This window comes from Haliotis rubra, unplaced genomic scaffold (assembly GCF_003918875.1).
Source record: "Haliotis rubra isolate DU_JTF1 unplaced genomic scaffold, ASM391887v1 Scf2439, whole genome shotgun sequence".
Classification (NCBI taxonomy): Eukaryota; Metazoa; Mollusca; class Gastropoda; order Lepetellida; family Haliotidae; genus Haliotis; species Haliotis rubra.
Genome location: NW_025766491.1, coordinates 1 through 22,251, shown reverse-complemented (window position 1 = coordinate 22,251; position 22,251 = coordinate 1). Strand labels below are relative to the sequence as shown.

General features: G+C 43.1%; 1 protein-coding gene, 27 non-coding genes and 1 pseudogene across 28 annotated transcripts; 28 read left to right on the top strand and 1 right to left on the bottom strand.

Annotated features, from left to right (window-relative positions):
* The first annotated feature begins 583 nt into the window (after nt 1–583).
* Nucleotides 584–751, top strand: LOC124278955. Its single transcript, XR_006899242.1, has one exon. It is a non-coding gene; the product is annotated as a U1 spliceosomal RNA (small nuclear RNA).
* A 167-nt stretch (nt 752–918) lies between these two features.
* On the top strand, nt 919–1,081 carry LOC124278952. The gene has a single exon (XR_006899239.1). It is a non-coding gene; the product is annotated as a U1 spliceosomal RNA (small nuclear RNA).
* Nucleotides 1,082–1,541: 460 nt separating this feature from the next.
* On the top strand, nt 1,542–1,702 carry LOC124278941. Its single transcript, XR_006899228.1, has one exon. It is a non-coding gene; the product is annotated as a U1 spliceosomal RNA (small nuclear RNA).
* A 461-nt stretch (nt 1,703–2,163) lies between these two features.
* LOC124278940 lies at nt 2,164–2,323 on the top strand. Its single transcript, XR_006899227.1, has one exon. It is a non-coding gene; the product is annotated as a U1 spliceosomal RNA (small nuclear RNA).
* Nucleotides 2,324–2,785: 462 nt separating this feature from the next.
* LOC124278943 lies at nt 2,786–2,946 on the top strand. The gene has a single exon (XR_006899230.1). It is a non-coding gene; the product is annotated as a U1 spliceosomal RNA (small nuclear RNA).
* Nucleotides 2,947–3,409: 463 nt separating this feature from the next.
* LOC124278946 lies at nt 3,410–3,568 on the top strand. The gene has a single exon (XR_006899232.1). It is a non-coding gene; the product is annotated as a U1 spliceosomal RNA (small nuclear RNA).
* Nucleotides 3,569–4,030: 462 nt separating this feature from the next.
* LOC124278938 lies at nt 4,031–4,193 on the top strand. The gene has a single exon (XR_006899224.1). It is a non-coding gene; the product is annotated as a U1 spliceosomal RNA (small nuclear RNA).
* Nucleotides 4,194–4,655: 462 nt separating this feature from the next.
* On the top strand, nt 4,656–4,818 carry LOC124278937. The gene has a single exon (XR_006899223.1). It is a non-coding gene; the product is annotated as a U1 spliceosomal RNA (small nuclear RNA).
* Nucleotides 4,819–5,281: 463 nt separating this feature from the next.
* Nucleotides 5,282–5,443, top strand: LOC124278944. Its single transcript, XR_006899231.1, has one exon. It is a non-coding gene; the product is annotated as a U1 spliceosomal RNA (small nuclear RNA).
* Nucleotides 5,444–7,496: 2,053 nt separating this feature from the next.
* On the top strand, nt 7,497–7,634 carry LOC124278958 (annotated as a pseudogene).
* Nucleotides 7,635–8,100: 466 nt separating this feature from the next.
* Nucleotides 8,101–8,260, top strand: LOC124278933. The gene has a single exon (XR_006899220.1). It is a non-coding gene; the product is annotated as a U1 spliceosomal RNA (small nuclear RNA).
* A 461-nt stretch (nt 8,261–8,721) lies between these two features.
* Nucleotides 8,722–8,884, top strand: LOC124278936. Its single transcript, XR_006899222.1, has one exon. It is a non-coding gene; the product is annotated as a U1 spliceosomal RNA (small nuclear RNA).
* Nucleotides 8,885–9,343: 459 nt separating this feature from the next.
* On the top strand, nt 9,344–9,505 carry LOC124278935. Its single transcript, XR_006899221.1, has one exon. It is a non-coding gene; the product is annotated as a U1 spliceosomal RNA (small nuclear RNA).
* Nucleotides 9,506–9,968: 463 nt separating this feature from the next.
* Nucleotides 9,969–10,131, top strand: LOC124278939. The gene has a single exon (XR_006899225.1). It is a non-coding gene; the product is annotated as a U1 spliceosomal RNA (small nuclear RNA).
* Nucleotides 10,132–10,592: 461 nt separating this feature from the next.
* On the top strand, nt 10,593–10,755 carry LOC124278942. The gene has a single exon (XR_006899229.1). It is a non-coding gene; the product is annotated as a U1 spliceosomal RNA (small nuclear RNA).
* Nucleotides 10,756–11,215: 460 nt separating this feature from the next.
* LOC124278932 lies at nt 11,216–11,379 on the top strand. Its single transcript, XR_006899219.1, has one exon. It is a non-coding gene; the product is annotated as a U1 spliceosomal RNA (small nuclear RNA).
* Nucleotides 11,380–11,839: 460 nt separating this feature from the next.
* On the top strand, nt 11,840–11,999 carry LOC124278949. Its single transcript, XR_006899235.1, has one exon. It is a non-coding gene; the product is annotated as a U1 spliceosomal RNA (small nuclear RNA).
* A 1,954-nt stretch (nt 12,000–13,953) lies between these two features.
* On the bottom strand, nt 13,954–14,991 carry LOC124278931. The gene has a single exon (XM_046714761.1). The coding sequence runs from the start codon at nt 14,989–14,991 to the stop codon at nt 13,954–13,956; it is 1,038 nt and encodes a 345-aa protein (XP_046570717.1).
* A 700-nt stretch (nt 14,992–15,691) lies between these two features.
* On the top strand, nt 15,692–15,853 carry LOC124278953. The gene has a single exon (XR_006899240.1). It is a non-coding gene; the product is annotated as a U1 spliceosomal RNA (small nuclear RNA).
* Nucleotides 15,854–16,315: 462 nt separating this feature from the next.
* LOC124278948 lies at nt 16,316–16,486 on the top strand. The gene has a single exon (XR_006899234.1). It is a non-coding gene; the product is annotated as a U1 spliceosomal RNA (small nuclear RNA).
* A 460-nt stretch (nt 16,487–16,946) lies between these two features.
* LOC124278971 lies at nt 16,947–17,108 on the top strand. The gene has a single exon (XR_006899256.1). It is a non-coding gene; the product is annotated as a U1 spliceosomal RNA (small nuclear RNA).
* Nucleotides 17,109–17,569: 461 nt separating this feature from the next.
* LOC124278969 lies at nt 17,570–17,731 on the top strand. The gene has a single exon (XR_006899254.1). It is a non-coding gene; the product is annotated as a U1 spliceosomal RNA (small nuclear RNA).
* Nucleotides 17,732–18,194: 463 nt separating this feature from the next.
* On the top strand, nt 18,195–18,356 carry LOC124278957. Its single transcript, XR_006899243.1, has one exon. It is a non-coding gene; the product is annotated as a U1 spliceosomal RNA (small nuclear RNA).
* A 466-nt stretch (nt 18,357–18,822) lies between these two features.
* On the top strand, nt 18,823–18,983 carry LOC124278947. Its single transcript, XR_006899233.1, has one exon. It is a non-coding gene; the product is annotated as a U1 spliceosomal RNA (small nuclear RNA).
* A 466-nt stretch (nt 18,984–19,449) lies between these two features.
* On the top strand, nt 19,450–19,615 carry LOC124278954. The gene has a single exon (XR_006899241.1). It is a non-coding gene; the product is annotated as a U1 spliceosomal RNA (small nuclear RNA).
* A 458-nt stretch (nt 19,616–20,073) lies between these two features.
* Nucleotides 20,074–20,237, top strand: LOC124278950. Its single transcript, XR_006899236.1, has one exon. It is a non-coding gene; the product is annotated as a U1 spliceosomal RNA (small nuclear RNA).
* Nucleotides 20,238–20,717: 480 nt separating this feature from the next.
* Nucleotides 20,718–20,884, top strand: LOC124278970. Its single transcript, XR_006899255.1, has one exon. It is a non-coding gene; the product is annotated as a U1 spliceosomal RNA (small nuclear RNA).
* Nucleotides 20,885–21,367: 483 nt separating this feature from the next.
* Nucleotides 21,368–21,534, top strand: LOC124278960. Its single transcript, XR_006899244.1, has one exon. It is a non-coding gene; the product is annotated as a U1 spliceosomal RNA (small nuclear RNA).
* Nucleotides 21,535–21,981: 447 nt separating this feature from the next.
* Nucleotides 21,982–22,141, top strand: LOC124278951. The gene has a single exon (XR_006899238.1). It is a non-coding gene; the product is annotated as a U1 spliceosomal RNA (small nuclear RNA).
* Nucleotides 22,142–22,251: the final 110 nt, after the last annotated feature.

The window sequence follows — 22,251 nt, the reverse complement described above, 5'->3', positions numbered from 1 at the left end:
TGGTTGACTTCTGCGATCGCCCTAAACGTATTCTGAATTCCGGGTGCGCAATTTATAAAGGGCGCGGCGGTGCGGGACCGGTGTTCGCGCTCTCCCCTAAAACAACAAACCAAAAAATAGGGAACTTCTACTTTCCAAACTTTTCCCTCTCAAAGTCACTTTCTTAGTAATTTACTGTTTTCCGGTGGAGGTTTTCATGCTCTATACCTTGAATGTGTATGTGCTCGCTTTTAAGTATACTTAAGCAAAAAAGAATCTATTTCCATTCAACTCTGACTTGAATATATTTCAGATGGGATCCCATTGAGAGCCAGTTGTGTTTTGACTGTCAAGTTGTCCCCCTGCGTCCCGGACAGAGGAGAGCGTTTATACAGCTTAAAATGTAATGTAAACCCCGCTCTGTGTGGTTTTCTCTTATCAGTATTTTTTTCATAAAGTGAATGTGCTAATGTAGTGTCCTGTACATTAAACAGTATGAACAAGAAACCCGTCATGGAATATACATGTGAAGCGTTGTTTAACAGACACCCGGAGTGGGTGAAGCCAGGATGATGTAAAATGAAAACTGCGGCCAGGGAAAAGCATACTTTACCTGGCACAGGCTTCTTTAGTGATCCGCAAGGCTGTGGGCCCGGGGCGAGACCTTCCATTGCACATCGGCTTCATTGGATTCCTTCGCGATCGTCCCAAATGTGGACGACTCCGGGTGCGCAATTTATAAGTGTGGGGACTGCGTTCGCGCCTCCCCTTTAAAACAAACCAAAAATAGAAATTTTACTTCCAAACTTTTCCCTCTCAAAGTCACTTTCAGATGATTGTTTTTCCAGGGAGGTTTTCTATGCTCTATACCTTGAATGTGTATGTGTCAAGCTATATACTTAAGCAAAAGAATCTATTTCATTCAACTCTGACTTGAATATATTTCAGATTGGCACAGGCTTTACAGTGATCCGCAAGGCTGTGGGCCCGGGCGAGACCTTCCATTGCACATCGGCTTGGTTGACTTCTGCGATCGTCCCAAATGTGGACGACTCGGGTGCGCAATTTATAAGTGTGGGGACTGCGTTCGCGCCTCCCCTTTAAAAACAAACCAAAAATAGAAATTTTACTTCCAAACTTTTCCCTCTCAAAGTCACTTTCAGATGATTGTTTTTCCAGGGAGGTTTTCATGCTCTATACCTTGAATGTGTATGTGTCAAGCTATATACTTAAGCAAAAGAATCTATTTCATTCAACTCTGACTTGAATATATTTCAGATGGGATCCCATTGAGAGCCAGTTGTGTTTTGACTGTCAAGTTGTCTCCCCTGCGTCCCGGACATGAGGAGAGCGTTTATACAGCTTAAATGTAAATAAACCCCGTTCTGTGTGGTTTTCTATCAGTATTTTTTCATAAAGTGAATGTGCTAATGTAGTGTCCTGTACATTAAACAGTATGAACAAGAAACCTGTCATGGAATATATGTGAAGCGTTGTTTAACAGACACCCGAGTGGGGTGAAGCCAGGATGATGTAAATGAAAACTGCGGCCAGGGAAAAGCATACTTACCTGGCACAGGCTTTACAGTGATCCGCAAGGCTGTGGGCCCGGGCGAGACCTTCCATTGCACATCGGTTTGGTTGACTCCCCGCGATCGTCCCAAATGTGGACGACTCGGGTGCGCAATTTATAAGTGTGGGGACTGCGTTCGCGCTCTCCCCTTTAAAACAAACCAAAAATAGAAATTTTACTTCCAAACTTTTCCCCTCTCAAAGTCACTTTCAGATGATTGTTTTTCCAGGAGGTTTTCATGCTCTATACCTTGAATGTGTATGTGTCAAGCTATATACTTAAGCAAAAGAATCTATTTCATTCAACTCTGACTTGAATATATTTCAGATGGGATCCCATTGAGAGCCAGTTGTGTTTTGACTGTCAAGTTGTCTCCCCTGCGTCCCGGACATGAGGAGAGCGTTTATACAGCTTAAATGTAAATAAACCCTGTTCTGTGTGGTTTTCTATCAGTATTTTTTCATAAAGTGAATGTGCTAATGTAGTGTCCTGTACATTAAACAGTATGAACAAGAAACCTGTCATGGAATATATGTGAAGCGTTGTTTAACAGACACCCGAGTGGGGTGAAGCCAGGATGATGTAAATGAAAACTGCGGCCAGGGAAAAGCATACTTACCTGGCACAGGCTTTACAGTGATCCGCAAGGCTGTGGGCCCGGGCGAGACCTTTCCATTGCACATCGGTTTGGTTGACTTCGCGATCGTCCCAAATGTGGACGACTCGGGTGCGCAATTTATAAGTGTGGGGACTGCGTTCGCGCTCTCCCCTTTAAAAACAAACCAAAAATAGAAATTTTACTTCCAAACTTTTCCCTCTCAAAGTCACTTTCAGATGATTGTTTTTCCAGGGAGGTTTTCATGCTCTATACCTTGAATGTGTATGTGTCAAGCTATATACTTAAGCAAAAGAATCTATTTCATTCAACTCTGACTTGAATATATTTCAGATGGGATCCCATTGAGAGCCAGTTGTGTTTTGACTGTCAAGTTGTCTCCCCTGCGTCCCGGACATGAGGAGAGCGTTTATACAGCTTAAATGTAAATAAACCCTGTTCTGTGTGGTTTTCTATCAGTATTTTTTCATAAAGTGAATGTGCTAATGTAGTGTCCTGTACATTAAACAGTATGAACAAGAAACCTGTCATGGAATATATGTGAAGCGTTGTTTAACAGACACCCGAGTGGGGTGAAGCCAGGATGATGTAAATGAAAACTGCGGCCAGGGAAAAGCATACTTACCTGGCACAGGCTTTACAGTGATCCGCAAGGCTGTGGGCCCGGGCGAGACCTTCCATTGCACATCGGTTTGGTTGACTTCCTGCGATCGTCCCAAATGTGGACGACTCGGGTGCGCAATTTATAAGTGTGGGGACTGCGTTCGCGCTCTCCCTTTAAAACAAAACCAAAAATAGAAATTTTACTTCCAAACTTTTCCCTCTCAAAAAGTCACTTTCAGATGATTGTTTTTCCAGGGAGGTTTTCATGCTCTATACCTTGAATGTGTATGTGTCAAGCTATATACTTAAGCAAAAGAATCTATTTCATTCAACTCTGACTTGAATATATTTCAGATGGGATCCCATTGAGAGCCAGTTGTGTTTTGACTGTCAAGTTGTCTCCCCTGCGTCCCGGACATGAGGAGAGCGTTTATACAGCTTAAATGTAAATAAACCCCGTTCTGTGTGGTTTTCTATCAGTATTTTTTCATAAAGTGAATGTGCTAATGTAGTGTCCTGTACATTAAACAGTATGAACAAGAAACCTGTCATGGAATATATGTGAAGCGTTGTTTAACAGACACCCGAGTGGGGTGAAGCCAGGATGATGTAAATGAAAACTGCGGCCAGGGAAAAGCATACTTACCTGGCACAGGCTTTACAGTGATCCGCAAGGCTGTGGGCCCGGGCGAGACCTTCCATTGCACATCGGTTTGGTTGACTTCGCGATCGTCCCAAATGTGGACGACTCGGGTGCGCAATTTATAAGTGTGGGGACTGCGTTCGCGCTCTCCCTTTAAAACAAACCAAAAATAGAAATTTTACTTCCAAACTTTTCCCCTCTCAAAGTCACTTTCAGATGATTGTTTTTCCAGGGAGGTTTTCATGCTCTATACCTTGAATGTGTATGTGTCAAGCTATATACTTAAGCAAAAGAATCTATTTCATTCAACTCTGACTTGAATATATTTCAGATGGGATCCCATTGAGAGCCAGTTGTGTTTTGACTGTCAAGTTGTCTCCCCTGCGTCCCGGACATGAGGAGAGCGTTTATACAGCTTAAATGTAAATAAACCCCGTTCTGTGTGGTTTTCTATCAGTATTTTTTTCATAAAGTGAATGTGCTAATGTAGTGTCCTGTACATTAAACAGTATGAACAAGAAACCTGTCATGGAATATATGTGAAGCGTTGTTTAACAGACACCCGAGTGGGGTGAAGCCAGGATGATGTAAATGAAAACTGCGGCCAGGGAAAAGCATACTTACCTGGCACAGGCTTTACAGTGATCCGCAAGGCTGTGGGCCCGGGGCGAGACCTTTCCATTGCACATCGGCTTGGTTGACTTCCCGCGATCGTCCCAAATGTGGACGACTCGGGTGCGCAATTTATAAGTGTGGGGACTGCGTTCGCGCTCTCCCCTTTAAAACAAACCAAAAATAGAAATTTTACTTCCAAACTTTTCCCTCCTCAAAGTCACTTTCAGATGATTGTTTTTCCAGGGAGGTTTTCATGCTCTATACCTTGAATGTGTATGTGTCAAGCTATATACTTAAGCAAAAGAATCTATTTCATTCAACTCTGACTTGAATATATTTCAGATGGGATCCCATTGAGAGCCAGTTGTGTTTTGACTGTCAAGTTGTCTCCCCTGCGTCCCGGACATGAGGAGAGCGTTTATACAGCTTAAATGTAAATAAACCCCGTTCTGTGTGGTTTTCTATCAGTATTTTTTCATAAAGTGAATGTGCTAATGTAGTGTCCTGTACATTAAACAGTATGAACAAGAAACCTGTCATGGAATATATGTGAAGCGTTGTTTAACAGACACCCGAGTGGGGTGAAGCCAGGATGATGTAAATGAAAACTGCGGCCAGGGAAAAGCATACTTACCTGGCACAGGCTTTACAGTGATCCGCAAGGCTGTGGGCCCGGGGCGAGACCTTTCCATTGCACATCGGCTTGGTTGACTTCCTGCGATCGTCCCAAATGTGGACGACTCGGGTGCGCAATTTATAAGTGTGGGGACTGCGTTCGCGCTCTCCCTTTAAAACAAACCAAAAATAGAAATTTTACTTCCAAACTTTTCCCTCTCAAAGTCACTTTCAGATGATTGTTTTTCCAGGGAGGTTTTCATGCTCTATACCTTGAATGTGTATGTGTCAAGCTATATACTTAAGCAAAAGAATCTATTTCATTCAACTCTGACTTGAATATATTTCAGATGGGATCCCATTGAGAGCCAGTTGTGTTTTGACTGTCAAGTTGTCTCCCCTGCGTCCCGGACATGAGGGAGAGCGTTTATACAGCTTAAATGTAAATAAACCCCGTTCTGTGTGGTTTTCTCTATCAGTATTTTTTCATAAAGTGAATGTGCTAATGTAGTGTCCTGTACATTAAACAGTATGAACAAGAAACCTGTCATGGAATATATGTGAAGCGTTGTTTAACAGACACCCGAGTGGGGTGAAGCCAGGATGATGTAAATGAAAACTGCGGCCAGGGAAAAGCATACTTACCTGGCACAGGCTTTACAGTGATCCGCAAGGCTGTGGGCCCGGGCGAGACCTTCCATTGCACATCGGCTTGGTTGACCCCTGCGATCGTCCCAAATGTGGACGACTCGGGTGCGCAATTTATAAGTGTGGGGGACTGCGTTCGCGCTCTCCCCTTTAAAAACAAACCAAAAATAGAAATTTTACTTCAAAACTTTTCCCTCTCAAAGTCACTTTCAGATGATTGTTTTTCCAGGGAGGTTTTCATGCTCTATACCTTGAATGTGTATGTGTCAAGCTATATACTTAAGCAAAAGAATCTATTTCATTCAACTCTGACTTGAATATATTTCAGATGGGATCCCATTGAGAGCCAGTTGTGTTTTGACTGTCAAGTTGTCTCCCCTGCGTCCCGGACATGAGGAGAGCGTTTATACAGCTTAAATGTAAATAAACCCCGTTCTGTGTGGTTTTCTCTATCAGTATTTTTTTCATAAAGTGAATGTGCTAATGTAGTGTCCTGTACATTAAACAGTATGAACAAGAAACCTGTCATGGAATATATGTGAAGCGTTGTTTAACAGACACCCGAGTGGGGTGAAGCCAGGATGATGTAAATGAAAACTGCGGCCAGGGAAAAGCATACTTACCTGGCACAGGCTTTACAGTGCTCCACAGGAAGTATCATCTCCAGTTTTTGGAGGGGTAAAAGTCTCATGTTACCAGTTTGATTTGTTCCTTGTATAACCTTTCTTGCTTACAGGTCTACGAGTGGGTATCAGTTCTTGAAACTGTGCGACTTTAAGTAGTCTCCCCTCACTTCACCATGTCCTATACAGCTACAGTCAATGCCGGACCTATTCCAGAGGAATTTATTGACAGGGAGGTCGAAAACAGGACAGTTCGGGTATTCACAAAGGCCAGAGTGTTTACTGTGCCTGAGTACATTGCTTTGTTAAAGTCAAGTGTACCAGACTTTTCTATGAATCATGTTGCTGGGATATGGAAGACTGAACAAGGACAAGTTTTTCTTTACTATGGACTCAGAAGAAGAAGCCAGGCGCCTGACTGAGTTACAGAGTGTTGTGTTGGACAATGAGACAGTGTGGTTCTACGAGTTTGGCCGATACATAGTTCCTTTGCGGATACACTGGCTTCATGCTACAGTGAACTCTGACTTTCTGAAGGAATACTTTTCAAGTTTTGGAAACGTGTTGGATGTGTTCAGGGAATATGTGGATGTGGACGATGTCAAGGTATTCTCAGGTGTTCGGATTGTTCGAATGGAGGTGACTGACAAGGAAAAGGACAATATTCCTCATATTGTAAGGTTTGGAGACAAACAGTCAATTCTCATCACAGTTCCTGGACGAGCGCCCATATGTCTAAAGTGTCAAGGTGTTGGACATGTACGATCAAAGTGCCCTGGAACAGTTTCAACAGATAAGGAGCACAAGGACCAAACAGCTGTAACAGTTAAGGACAGTAACATTTCACAGGATAACAGACTCAGTGATTCTGATGGAGATGAAGATATGGAGAGTGTCCACAGCCAACAAGAACCTGTTTCACATATGCACAACAAGGACATAGTGACAGAGATGAAGGATATAAAGTCACAGGACAGTACAGCAGTGGACAAGACAGATGATTCAGAACTAAAGAGGAAACAGCCCTTGATTCAGGATACATCAGATGAGGAAAGGAACCTGAAAGAAAAGAGAAAGAAGAGTGTGTCAGAAGGAACAGCAGCTGTGGTTTCTCCCTCTACTAGACTGGAACAGAAACAGGTTAAGCTAAAAAGGAAGACAGCTGTAATAAGAGTACGGGCTACAAGAGTTGAAGGAGCTTCCTCTCCATTAGTGGAGGTGAATGAAACAGACGTGGATAACTACTTGAAACAGTTAACAGGAAGGACAGATTCGGAGTTAGTGATAATTAAGGAACGTATAGAGACAGAATTGAAAGAAAGAGGAAAACAGATTGTGATTCTGAGAGCATGTACCTACAATGTGAAAGACTTTAAGTACTATGTGACATAAGAGACACTATGTTTTAAATGTGACAAATCATAATTCCTATTTCTCTTCTTTAGACTATAAATGTTAGCAGCCTTCTTTTCACAACTGTGATAGGTTCATTTTAAGACTTAGAAAAGAAGGTTGATATGCACTGTCTGCGTTTGTAAAAGTTAACGGGAATAAACTTTATTAAAAACAAAAAAAAAAAAAAAAAAAACAAGGCTGTGGGCCCGGGGCGAGACCTTTCCATTGCACATCGGCTTGGTTGACCCCTGCGATCGTCCCAAATGTGGACGACTCGGGTGCGCAATTTATAAGTGTGGGGGACTGCGTTCGCGCTCTCCCCTTTAAAAACAAACCAAAAATAGAAATTTTACTTCTCCAAACTTTTCCCCCTTCAAAGTCACTTTCAGATGATTGTTTTTCCAGGGAGGTTTTCAAGCTCTATACCTTGAATGTGTATGTGTCAAGCTATATACTTAAGCAAAAGAATCTATTTCATTCAACTCTGACTTGAATATATTTCAGATGGGATCCCATTGAGAGCCAGTTGTGTTTTGACTGTCAAGTTGTCTCCCCTGCGTCCCGGACATGAGGAGAGCGTTTATACAGCTTAAATGTAAATAAACCCCGTTCTGTGTGGTTTTCTCTATCAGTATTTTTTCATAAAGTGAATGTGCTAATGTAGTGTCCTGTACATTAAACAGTATGAACAAGAAACCTGTCATGGAATATATGTGAAGCGTTGTTTAACAGACACCCGAGTGGGGTGAAGCCAGGATGATGTAAATGAAAACTGCGGCCAGGGAAAAGCATACTTACCTGGCACAGGCTTTACAGTGATCCGCAAGGCTGTGGGCCCGGGCGAGACCTTCCATTGCACATCGGCTTGGTTGACCCCTGCGATCGTCCCAAATGTGGACGACTCGGGTGCGCAATTTATAAGTGTGGGGACTGCGTTCGCGCTCTCCCTTTAAAAACAAACCAAAAATAGAAATTTTACTTCCAAACTTTTCCCTCTCAAAGTCACTTTCAGATGATTGTTTTTCCAGGGAGGTTTTCATGCTCTATACCTTGAATGTGTATGTGTCAAGCTATATACTTAAGCAAAAGAATCTATTTCATTCAACTCTGACTTGAATATATTTCAGATGGGATCCCATTGAGAGCCAGTTGTGTTTTGACTGTCAAGTTGTCTCCCCTGCGTCCCGGACATGAGGAGAGCGTTTATACAGCTTAAATGTAAATAAACCCCGTTCTGTGTGGTTTTCTATCAGTATTTTTTCATAAAGTGAATGTGCTAATGTAGTGTCCTGTACATTAAACAGTATGAACAAGAAACCTGTCATGGAATATATGTGAAGCGTTGTTTAACAGACACCCGAGTGGGGTGAAGCCAGGATGATGTAAATGAAAACTGCGGCCAGGGAAAAGCATACTTACCTGGCACAGGCTTTACAGTGATCCGCAAGGCTGTGGGCCCGGGGCGAGACCTTTCCATTGCACATCGGCTTTGGTTGACTTCTGCGATCGTCCCAAATGTGGACGACTCGGGTGCGCAATTTATAAGTGTGGGGACTGCGTTCGCGCTCTCCCTTTAAAACAAACCAAAAATAGAAATTTTACTTCCAAACTTTTCCCTCTCAAAGTCACTTTCAGATGATTGTTTTTCCAGGGAGGTTTTCATGCTCTATACCTTGAATGTGTATGTGTCAAGCTATATACTTAAGCAAAGAATCTATTTCATTCAACTCTGACTTGAATATATTTCAGATGGGATCCCATTGAGAGCCAGTTGTGTTTTGACTGTCAAGTTGTCTCCCCTGCGTCCCGGACATGAGGAGAGCGTTTATACAGCTTAAATGTAAATAAACCCCGTTCTGTGTGGTTTTCTATCAGTATTTTTTCATAAAGTGAATGTGCTAATGTAGTGTCCTGTACATTAAACAGTATGAACAAGAAACCTGTCATGGAATATATGTGAAGCGTTGTTTAACAGACACCCGAGTGGGGTGAAGCCAGGATGATGTAAATGAAAACTGCGGCCAGGGAAAAGCATACTTACCTGGCACAGGCTTTACAGTGATCCGCAAGGCTGTGGGCCCGGGCGAGACCTTTCCATTGCACATCGGTTTGGTTGACTCCCTGCGATCGTCCCAAATGTGGACGACTCGGGTGCGCAATTTATAAGTGTGGGGACTGCGTTCGCGCTCTCCCCTTTAAAAACAAACCAAAATAGAAATTTTACTTCCAAACTTTTCCCTCTCAAAGTCACTTTCAGATGATTGTTTTTCCAGGGAGGTTTTCATGCTCTATACCTTGAATGTGTATGTGTCAAGCTATATACTTAAGCAAAAGAATCTATTTCATTCAACTCTGACTTGAATATATTTCAGATGGGATCCCATTGAGAGCCAGTTGTGTTTTGACTGTCAAGTTGTCTCCCCTGCGTCCCGGACATGAGGAGAGCGTTTATACAGCTTAAATGTAAATAAACCCCGTTCTGTGTGGTTTTCTCTATCAGTATTTTTTCATAAAGTGAATGTGCTAATGTAGTGTCCTGTACATTAAACAGTATGAACAAGAAACCTGTCATGGAATATATGTGAAGCGTTGTTTAACAGACACCCGAGTGGGGTGAAGCCAGGATGATGTAAATGAAAACTGCGGCCAGGGAAAAGCATACTTACCTGGCACAGGCTTTACAGTGATCCGCAAGGCTGTGGGCCCGGGGCGAGACCTTTCCATTGCACATCGGCTTGGTTGACTTCCCGCGATCGTCCCAAATGTGGACGACTCGGGTGCGCAATTTATAAGTGTGGGGACTGCGTTCGCGCTCTCCCTTTAAAACAAACCAAAAATAGAAATTTTACTTCCAAACTTTTCCCTCTCAAAGTCACTTTCAGATGATTGTTTTTCCAGGAGGTTTTCATGCTCTATACCTTGAATGTGTATGTGTCAAGCTATATACTTAAGCAAAAGAATCTATTTCATTCAACTCTGACTTGAATATATTTCAGATGGGATCCCATTGAGAGCCAGTTGTGTTTTGACTGTCAAGTTGTCTCCCCTGCGTCCCGGACATGAGGAGAGCGTTTATACAGCTTAAATGTAAATAAACCCCTGTTCTGTGTGGTTTTCTATCAGTATTTTTTTCATAAAGTGAATGTGCTAATGTAGTGTCCTGTACATTAAACAGTATGAACAAGAAACCTGTCATGGAATATATGTGAAGCGTTGTTTAACAGACACCCGAGTGGGGTGAAGCCAGGATGATGTAAATGAAAACTGCGGCCAGGGAAAAGCATACTTACCTGGCACAGGCTTTACAGTGATCCGCAAGGCTGTGGGCCCGGGCGAGACCTTTCCATTGCACATCGGTTTGGTTGACTTCCTCGCGATCGTCCCAAATGTGGACGACTCGGGTGCGCAATTTATAAGTGTGGGGACTGCGTTCGCGCTCTCCCTTTAAAAACAAACCAAAAATAGAAATTTTACTTCCAAACTTTTCCCTCTCAAAGTCACTTTCAGATGATTGTTTTTCCAGGGAGGTTTTCATGCTCTATACCTTGAATGTGTATGTGTCAAGCCATATACTTAAGCAAAAGAATCTATTTCATTCAACTCTGACTTGAATATATTTCAGATGGGATCCCATTGAGAGCCAGTTGTGTTTTGACTGTCAAGTTGTCTCCCCTGCGTCCCGGACATGAGGAGAGCGTTTATACAGCTTAAATGTAAATAAACCCTGTTCTGTGTGGTTTTCTATCAGTATTTTTTCATAAAGTGAATGTGCTAATGTAGTGTCCTGTACATTAAACAGTATGAACAAGAAACCTGTCATGGAATATATGTGAAGCGTTGTTTAACAGACACCCGAGTGGGTGAAGCCAGGATGATGTAAATGAAAACTGCGGCCAGGGAAAAGCATACTTACCTGGCACAGGCTTTACAGTGATCCGCAAGGCTGTGGGCCCGGGGCGAGACCTTTCCATTGCACATCGGCTTGGTTGACCCCTGCGATCGTCCCAAATGTGGACGACTCGGGTGCGCAATTTATAAGTGTGGGGGACTGCGTTCGCGCTCTCCCCTTTAAAAACAAACCAAAAATAGAAATTTTACTTCCAAACTTTTCCCCTCTCAAAGTCACTTTCAGATGATTGTTTTTCCAGGGAGGTTTTCATGCTCTATACCTTGAATGTGTATGTGTCAAGCCATATACTTAAGCAAAAGAATCTATTTCATTCAACTCTGACTTGAATATATTTCAGATGGGATCCCATTGAGAGCCAGTTGTGTTTTGACTGTCAAGTTGTCTCCCCTGCGTCCCGGACATGAGGAGAGCGTTTATACAGCTTAAATGTAAATAAACCCTGTTCTGTGTGGTTTTCTATCAGTATTTTTTCATAAAGTGAATGTGCTAATGTAGTGTCCTGTACATTAAACAGTATGAACAAGAAACCTGTCATGGAATATATGTGAAGCGTTGTTTAACAGACACCCGAGTGGGTGAAGCCAGGATGATGTAAATGAAAACTGCGGCCAGGGAAAGCATACTTTACCTGGCACAGGCTTTACAGTGATCCGCAAGGCTGTGGGCCCGGGCGAGACCTTCCATTGCACATCGGCTTGTTGACCCCCCGCGATCGTCCCAAATGTGGACGACCGGGTGCGCAATTTATAAGTGTGGGGACTGCGTTCGCGCTCTCCCTTTAAAACAAAACCAAAAAATAGAAATTTTACTTCCAAACTTTTCCCTCTCAAAGTCACTTTCAGATGATTGTTTTTCCAGGAGGTTTTCATGCTCTATACCTTGAATGTGTATGTGTCAAGCTATCATATATACACTTTTATTCCTCCAATGGAGAGTACAAGGGAATGCGAGAAAAGTTAAGATAGTTTTAAGTTAACAAGAGAAGCGCATAGAATATTCATGCATTACAGGTCGCGTAGAGTCCATTAACAACAGTCAGTGTGTACAGCTCAGTCTCCTCGCCAGAGAGCAGTACTGGGGGGCGGCAGGAAAGTAGGCTGCACACCAGGTCCATATCAGTCTTGTTGTGAAGTTGCACGCTCAACTCCACCGGGCCCACGTTGATAATGTCACACCAGAGTTGGTCTCTGCAGCCAGCACAAGCTTCACACGCTGTTAGGACATGGATCAAGGGGTCTGCACAGTTCACACTACATTTATCACAAGGTCCATACACACGGTGAGGACGCCAAAGAGCACACAATTGTACTGTGAAGATGCATTGTTGTTTCAAGGAGGGGTATCTTTTGGCAAGTAGCCAAGCTGGGTGTGGCTCTATCGAGGGGTGTAATGTCCTGAAGTGTCTGAGATCTGGATCTGATGTCATTCGTTGGTTCCAGGAGGACTTCTCGTATTCCATGACAGAGTCTTTTACAATCTTCTTCCAGGAGAGTTGACTCATGAAGATGCCGGAGGAGACAAAATTCTCGAGAAAGTGCCTCAGTTTGTATTTTTCAAGTACATGAACTATATCTGGTATAAATCCTGTTCTTGTCTTCAATATGCAGTTTCTAAACGCAAACAGGCGTGAGATAAAGAGTTTGAAGCAAAGCAGGTGCTTCTTACTGTTACACAAGGAGCCAAGAAAAAACAGCTTCTTTGTGTCAATATGTGATTCTGCCGAGTACCATCCAATCAGGGAGTTACATATGTCAGATCTAGTAGTTCTTGGGAGCCCCTGACACATCTTTAAACAGAATCGTTGTGCCCTTTCGACAGTGATAATGTCGCTCTTTTTCAAACCTGACCACAATTCGCACCCAAACAAGGCTTTGGGTAGACACACAGACTTGACGAGATTGGAGCTGGTAATTGGATTCAGCCCACTGTTGTGTAGGCCTGATTTCATCAGCATCATTGCAGCTGACTTCATCTTCGAACTTGCGTTTGATGTTCGAGTGTGGCTGCTAAGGTGTGAGTCGAGAAGAATGCCAAGATGCTTTGTGTTGTCCACTTCAGGTAACTTCTTTCCGTAAAGTTTGATATTGCACTTGGTTTTTTTTTGCGGATTGAAGACCAATACGTTGCTTTTTGAAGGAGAGAATGTGAACTGCCATTTGGCACTGTAGTTCTGGCACTCTGTTACCATAGATTGTAGATGAGCTGTGATAGGGCTGATCAGTGAGATATCATCTGCCTGAGTTGGAGCAGCGAGGTGGAGATCCAGTACGAATGCTCCCTTCTTAAGATGTGATAGGTTTGTCAGAAGCTCGTTGATGTAAACCAAGTAGAGTTTAGCAGAAAGGACGCTACCTTGTCTCACCCCACGGTCGAGTTTAAACCAGGATGAGTAAGTATTATTGGCAAGAACACAACTTTCCATTCCAGAGTATGTGTTGCAGAAAATGCGCCACACACCTGGATGAATGTTCAACTCCTTCAACTTCCAGAGTAGCCCATCATGCCACACAGTGTCGAAGGCTTTACTACTGTCCAAGAACACCACTTTCAGAGAGTCATTCCGTTCCTTGTAGTGGTAGACTGTCTCCTGAAGGAGGAATGATGCATGAAGAGACGAGAGGCTTATCTGGAAGCCGCATTGCAGAGGATCAGGGAAATCCGTGGAGTCTTGGAATTGTGGGATCCGGTTCGCTATGACCTGTTCGAAAAGTTTTGACATAACAGGCAACAAAGTCACTCTCTATATGAATCTGGGGACGTCCTTGGTTTGCCTCCGCCTTTGAAGATTGGGATGATGATACCTTTCTTCCACTGGGATGGGATAGAACCTGTAGTGAATATTCTGTTGAATAATTCAGAAAGATAATAATGAAGAGTTGAGCCTCCATGTTTCAAGTGTTCATAGTAGATTCCATCAACTCCACAGGCCTTGTTGTTTTTCAGAGATTTGCAAAGCTTGCTTACCTCAGACTGAGAGGTCAGAAGGCACTTGACGTCGATTATCTTGTTAGAGGTACAGTGTTTTAGTTCAGCAACTCTGCCTTCTAGATGGTCTTTAAAGTTCTGGTCAAAGTGATCATCTACCCCTTTGCTGAATATAGTCTTCATGTGGTCAGCGAGTGCATGGCAGATTTCCAAGGAATCTGTGGTATGGTTCCCTGATACACTTATGGTTGAAATGTGTGATTTCTTGTTTCTGTTGTTGAGGAGAGCCCAGAATGTTTTCTGGTCAATGTCATATAGTTTATCAAGATTGTTGAAGTGCTCTGTTTCATAAAGTGCTGCAGCTTCTTTCATAGCAGCTCGAAATTTGTCTTTGGATTTCTTGTAGTCACGGAAGCTAGTGTAAGTCATGCCTCTAGGTCTCCCATCTAGAATCCATTTGTGTCTGTAAGATAACATCAGGTCGTGGAAGTCTTTCACTTGTTCCTTCCAGTATGGTCTTAGATAACGCCTGAAATGTCTCACTGGAAGACAGTCAGACGCAGCCATAGTGAGGGCCATAGTAATTATATCAGTAAGGTGTTCAATATCTTCCCTGTCACAGTCTCGAGCTGGCAGCTGCTTGCCCCAGAGGGAGTTAGAGACTGCATGTGTGTAGTCCTTGATTGAGCCGTTCTGGAGGGCTTTGTTCCAAGCTGGTCTACGTATAGGAGGATTTGCAGCTGGTTTACTAGGTAGGTCAATTGCAAGAAGGCATACAACTGGGTGATGGTCGGAAACGTTGAGTGGATTATCATCAATCACTTCTGCCGAGTGGATGATATACATAAGCTCAGTTGGCACTACGATGTGGTCAATTGGTGTCTGGGGCCTCCTGTATATGCATAGAAGGTATTCACTGGGCCTGTGCAGAAGCTCTGCATGTTGATAGAGATTAGTGAATTTTCTGACAAGAGCTCCCCGAGCATGCTAGCTCTTGGTCAAGGTTAACGTTTGCTCTTGGGCCTGCGACTCAGGTGCGCAATTTATAAGTGTGGGGACTGCGTGTCTGCGCTCTCCCTTTAAAAACAAACCAAAATAGAAATTTTACTCCAAACTTTTCCCCTCTCAAAGTCACTTTCAGATGATTGTTTTCCAGGGAGGTTTTCATGCTCTATACCTTGAATGTGTATGTGTCAAGCTATATACTTAAGCAAAAGAATCTATTTCATTCAACTCTGACTTGAATATATTTTCAGATGGGGATCCCATTGAGAGCCAGTTGTGTTTTGACTGTCAAGTTGTCTCCCCTGCGTCCCGGACATGAGGAGAGCGTTTATACAGCTTAAATGTAAATAAACCCCGTTCTGTGTGGTTTTCTACATCAGTATTTTTTTTCATAAAGTGAATGTGCTAATGTAGTGTCCTGTACATTAAACAGTATGAACAAGAAACCTGTCATGGAATATATGTGAAGCGTTGTTTAACAGACACCCGAGTGGGCGTGAAGCCAGGATGATGTAAATGAAAACTGCGGCCAGGGAAAAGCATACTTTACCTGGTACAGGCTTTACAGTGATCCGCAAGGCTGTGGGCCCATGGCGACCTTCCATTGCACATCGGTTTGGTTGACTTCTGCGATCGTCCCAAATGTGGACGACTCCGGGTGCGCAATTTATAAGTGTGGGGACTGCGTTCGCGCTTCCCTTTTAAAACAAACCAAAATAGAAATTTTACTTCCAAACCTCTTTCCCTCTCAAAGTCACTTACAGATGATTGTTTTTCCAGGGAGGTTTTCATGCTCTATACCTTGAATGTGTATGTGTCAAGCTATATACTTAAGCAAAAGAATCTATTTCATTCAACTCTGACTTGAATATATTTCAGATGGGATCCCATTGAGAGCCAGTTGTGTTTTGACTGTCAAGTTGTCTCCCCTGCGTCCCGGACATGAGGAGAGCGTTTATACAGCTTAAATGTAAATAAACCCTGTTCTGTGGTTTTCTTCTATCAGTATTTTTCATAAAGTGAATGTGCTAATGTAGTGTCCTGTACATTAAACAGTATGAACAAGAAACCTGTCATGGAATATATGTGAAGCGTTGTTTAACAGACACCCGAGTAAGTGAAGCCAGGATGATGTAAATGAAAACCTTTGCGGCCAGGGAAAAGCATACTTACCTGGCACAGGCTTTCTTTGACAGTGATCCCTCGCAAGGCTGTGGGCCCGGGGCGAGACCTTCCATTGCACATCGGTTTGGTTGACCCCTGCGATCGTCCCAAATGTGGACGACTCGGGTGCGCAATTTATAAGTGTGGGGGACTGCGTTCCTGCGCCCCCTTTAAAACAAACCAAAAATAGAAATTTTACTTCCAAACTTTTCCCTCTCAAAGTCACTTTCAGATGATTGTTTTTCCAGGGAGGTTTTCATGCTCTATACCTTGAATGTGTATGTGTCAAGCTATATACTTAAGCAAAAGAATCTATTTCATTCAACTCTGACTTGAATATATTTCAGATGGGATCCCATTGAGAGCCAGTTGTGTTTTGACTGTCAAGTTGTCTCCCCTGCGTCCCGGACATGAGGAGAGCGTTTATACAGCTTAAATGTAAATAAACCCCGTTCTGTGTGGTTTTCTCTATCAGTATTTTTTCATAAAGTGAATGTGCTAATGTAGTGTCCTGTACATTAAACAGTATGAACAAGAAACCTGTCATGGAATATATGTGAAGCGTTGTTTAACAGACACCCGAGTGGGGTGAAGCCAGGATGATGTAAATGAAAACTGCGGCCAGGGAAAGCATACTTACCTGGCACAGGCTTTACAGTGATCCGCAAGGCTGTGGGCCCGGGGCGAGACCTTTCCATTGCACATCGGCTTGGTTGACCCCTGCGATCGTCCCAAATGTGGACGACTCGGGTGCGCAATTTATAAGTGTGGGGACTGCGTTCGCGCTCTCCCTTTAAAACAAACCAAAAATAGAAATTTTACTTCCAAACTTTTCCCCTCTCAAAGTCACTTTCAGATGATTGTTTTTCCAGGAGGTTTTCATGCTCTATACCTTGAATGTGTATGTGTCAAGCTATATACTTAAGCAAAGAATCTATTTCATTCAACTCTGACTTGAATATATTTCAGATGGGATCCCATTGAGAGCCAGTTGTGTTTTGACTGTCAAGTTGTCTCCCCTGCGTCCCGGACATGAGGAGAGCGTTTATACAGCTTAAATGTAAATAAACCCCGTTCTGTGTGGTTTTCTCTATCAGTATTTTTTCATAAAGTGAATGTGCTAATGTAGTGTCCTGTACATTAAACAGTATGAACAAGAAACCTGTCATGGAATATATGTGAAGCGTTGTTTAACAGACACCCGAGTGGGGTGAAGCCAGGATGATGTAAATGAAAACTGCGGCCAGGGAAAAGCATACTTACCTGGCACAGGCTTTACAGTGATCCGCAAGGCTGTGGGCCCGGGGCGAGACCTTTCCATTGCACATCGGCTTGGTTGACCCCTGCGATCGTCCCAAATGTGGACGACTCGGGTGCGCAATTTATAAGTGTGGGGACTGCGTTCGCGCTCTCCCCTTTAAAACAAACCAAAATAGAAATTTTACTTCCAAACTTTTCCCCTCTCAAAGTCACTTTCAGATGATTGTTTTTCCAGGGAGGTTTTCATGCTCTATACCTTGAATGTGTATGTGTCAAGCTATATACTTAAGCAAAAGAATCTATTTCATTCAACTCTGACTTGAATATATTTCAGATGGGATCCCATTGAGAGCCAGTTGTGTTTTGACTGTCAAGTTGTCTCCCCTGCGTCCCGGACATGAGGAGAGCGTTTATACAGCTTAAATGTAAATAAACCCCGTTCTGTGTGGTTTTCTCTATCAGTATTTTTTCATAAAGTGAATGTGCTAATGTAGTGTCCTGTACATTAAACAGTATGAACAAGAAACCTGTCATGGAATATATGTGAAGCGTTGTTTAACAGACACCCGAGTGGGGTGAAGCCAGGATGATGTAAATGAAAACTGCGGCCAGGGAAAAGCATACTTACCTGGCACAGGCTTTACAGTGATCCGCAAGGCTGTGGGCCCGGGGCGAGACCTTTCCATTGCACATCGGCTTGGTTGACCCCTGCGATCGTCCCAAATGTGGACGACTCGGGTGCGCAATTTATAAGTGTGGGGACTGCGTTCGCGCTCTCCCCTTTAAAACAAACCAAAAATAGAAATTTTACTTCCAAACTTTTCCCCCTCTCAAAGTCACTTTCAGATGATTGTTTTTCCAGGGAGGTTTTCATGCTCTATACCTTGAATGTGTATGTGTCAAGCTATATACTTAAGCAAAAGAATCTATTTCATTCAACTCTGACTTGAATATATTTCAGATGGGATCCCATTGAGAGCCAGTTGTGTTTTGACTGTCAAGTTGTCTCCTGCGTCCCGGACATGAGGAGAGCGTTTATACAGCTTAAAATGTAAATAAACCCCGTTCTGTGTGGTTTTCTCTATCAGTATTTTTTCATAAAGGTAGAATGTGCTAATGTAGTGTCCTGTACATTAAACAGTATGAACAAGAAACCTGTCATGGAATATATGTGAAGCGTTGTTTAACAGACACCCGAGTGGGGTGAAGCCAGGATGATGTAAATGAAAACTGCGGCCAGGGAAAAGCATACTTACCTGGCACAGGCTTTGCAGTGATCCGCAAGGCTGTGGGCCCGGGCGAGACCTTCCATTGCACATCGGCTTGGTTGACTTCTGCGATCGTCCCAAATGTGGACGACTCGGGTGCGCAATTTATAAGTGTGGGGACTGCGTTCGCGCCTCCCCTTTAAAACAAACCAAAAATAGAAATTTTTACTTCCAAACTTTTCCCTCAAAGTCACTTTCAGATGATTGTTTTTCCAGGGAGGTTTTCATGCTCTATACCTTTGAATGTGTATGTGTCAAGCTATATACTTAAGCAAAGAATCTATTTCATTCAACTCTGACTTGAATATATTTCCCAGATGGGGATCCCATTGAGAGCCAGTTGTGTTTTGACTGTCAAGTTGTCTCCCCTGCGTCCCGGACATGAGGAGAGCGTTTATACAGCTTAAAATGTAAATAAACCCCGTTCTGTGTGGTTTTCTATCAGCATTTTTTCATAAAGTGCAATGTGCTAATGTAGTGTCCTGTACATTAAACAGTATGAACAAGAAACCCGTCATATGGAATATAGCGTGAAGCGTTGTTTCAACAGACACCTGAGTGGGTGAAGCAGGATGATGTAAATGAAAACTGCGGCCAGGGAAAAAGCATACTTACCTGGCACAGGCTTTACAGTGATCCGCAAGGCTGTGGGCCCGGGCGAGACCTTTCCATTGCACATCGGTTTGGTTGACTTCGCGAGGATCGTCCCAAATGTGGGATCGACTCGGGTGCGTACCGTATAAGTGTGGGGACTGCGTCTGCGCTCTCCCCTTTAAAACAAACCAAAAAATAGAAATTTTACTTTCCAAACTTTTCCCCTCTCAAAGTCACTTTCTAGATGATTGTTTTTCCAGGGAGGTTTTCATGCTCTATACCTTGAATGTATGTGTCAAGCTATATACTTAAGCAAAGAATCTATTTCATTCAACTCTGACTTGAATATATTTCAGATGGGATCCCATTGAGAGCCAGTTGTGTTTTGACTGTCAAGTTGTCTCCCCTGCGTCCCGGACATGAGGAGAGCGTTTATACAGCTTAAATGTAAATAAACCCTGTTCTGTGTGGTTTCTATCAGTATTTTTTCATAAAGTGAATGTGCTAATGTAGTGTCCTGTACATTAAACAGCATGAACAAGAAACCTGTCATGGAATATATGTGAAGCGTTGTTTAACAGACACCCGAGTGGGTGAAGCCAGGATGATGTAAATGAAAACTGCGGCCAGGAAAAGCATACTTACCTTGGCACAGGCTTTACTAGTGATCCGCAAGGCTGTGGGCCCGGGGCGAGACCTTCCATTGCACATCGGTTTGTTGGACCCTGGGCGATCGTCCCAAATGTGGACGACTCGGGTGCGCAATTTATAAGGTGGGGACTGCGTTCGCGCTCTCCCTTTAAAACAAACCAAAATAGAAATTTTACTTCCAAACTTTCCCTCCTCAAAGTCACTTCTAGTATGATTGTTGTTTTTCCAGGGAGGTTTTCATGCTCTATACCAATTGAATGTGTATGTGCTCGCTTTTATACGTACTTAAGCAAAGAATCTATTTCTATCTCAACTCTGACTTCAGAATATATTTCATAGATGGGATCCCATTGAGTTTAAGTTGTGTCTTTGACTGTCAAGTTGTCTCCCCTGCGTCCCGGACAATGAGGAGATGAGCGTTTATACAGCTTAAATGTAAATAAACCCCTGTTCTGTGGTTTTCTATCAGTATTTTTTCATAAAGTGAATGTGCTAATGTAGTGTCCTGTACATTAAACAGTATGAACAAGAAACCTGTCATGGAATATATGTGAAGCGTTGAGCTAACAGACACCCGAGTAGCAGCTGGAAGCCAGGATGATGTAACGAAAAACTGCGGCCAGGAAAAGCATACCTCTACCTGGCGGTACAGGCTTTACAGTGATCCGCAAGGCTGTGGGTCCGGGGCGAGAATCCTTCCGGCCGTACACGGAGCATTGACTGGTCAAGTGATCGTCCCAAATGGACGACTCGGGTGCGCAATTTATAAGTGCAGACTGCGTTCGCGCTCTCCCTGAAAACAAAACCAAAAATAGAAATTTCATTTCCAAACTTTTCCCCTCTCAAAGCCTTCAGGATGATTGTTGTTTTTCCAGGGAGTGTTTTCATGTTCTATACCTTAGAATGTGTATGTGTCAAGCTATATACTTTAAGCAAAGAATCTTATTTCATCTCAACTCTGACTTGGAATTATATTCTTTCTGATGGGATCCTACCGAGAGCCAGTTGTGGTTTTGACTGTCAAGTTGTCTCCCCTGCGTCCCGGACATGAGGAGAGTTAGTTTTATATACAGCTTAGTTCGTAAATAAACCCCGTTCTGTGTGTGGTTTTCTATCAGTATTTTTTTCATAAAGTGAATGTGCTAATGTAGTGTCCCGTACATTAAAAACAGTATGAACAAGAAACCTGTCATGGAACATATGTAGCGTTTGCTTAATTGTGACACCGAGTAGGTGAAGCCAGGATGATGTAATGAAGAAAACTGCGGCCAGTGAAAAGCACAATTACCTGGCAATGTGCCTTTACAGTGATCCGCAAGGCTGTGGGCCCGGGGCATGAGACCTTTCCATTGCAACATCGGAGTTTATTGACTTCGCGATCGTCCCAAATGTGGACGACTCGGGTGCGCAATTTATAAGCGTGGGGATCATGCTCAGCCTCTCCTTTAAAAACAAAACCAAAATAGAAATTTTACTTCCAAACTTCTTCCCTCTCAAAGTCACTTCAGGATGATTACCGCTTTTCCAGGGAGGTTTCTCATGCTCTATACCCCTTTGAATGTGTATGCGCTCGCTTTCATATACTCTAAGCAAAAGAATCTATTTCCATTCAACTCTTGACTTGAATATATTTCAGATGGGATCCCATTGAGAGCCAGTTGTGTTTTGACTGTCAAGTTGTCTCCCTGCGTCCCGGACATGAGGAGAGCGTTTATATTGTTTAAAATGTAACAAACCTGCCCTTCTTCATGCTTTTGAATGCTAAATGTAGTGTCCTGTACATTAAACAGTGCGAACAAGAAAACCTGTCATGGAATATAAGTGTGAAGCGTTACTAACAGACACCCGAGTGGGGCAGCCAGGATGATGTAAAATGAAGGCGCCAGGAAAAAGCATACTTACCTGGCAATAGGCTTTACAGTGATCCGCAAGGCCAGGCCCGGGGCGAGACCTTTCCATTGCACATCGGTTTGGTTGACCCTGGCGATCGTCCCAAATGGACGACTCGGGTGCGCAATTTATAAGTGTGGGGACTGCGTTCGCGCCTCCCCTTTAAAAAACAAACCAAAATAGAAATTTTACTTCCAAACTTTTCCCTCAAAGTCACTTTCAGATGATTGTCTTTTCCAGGGAGGTTTTCATGCCTCTATACCTTGAATGTGTA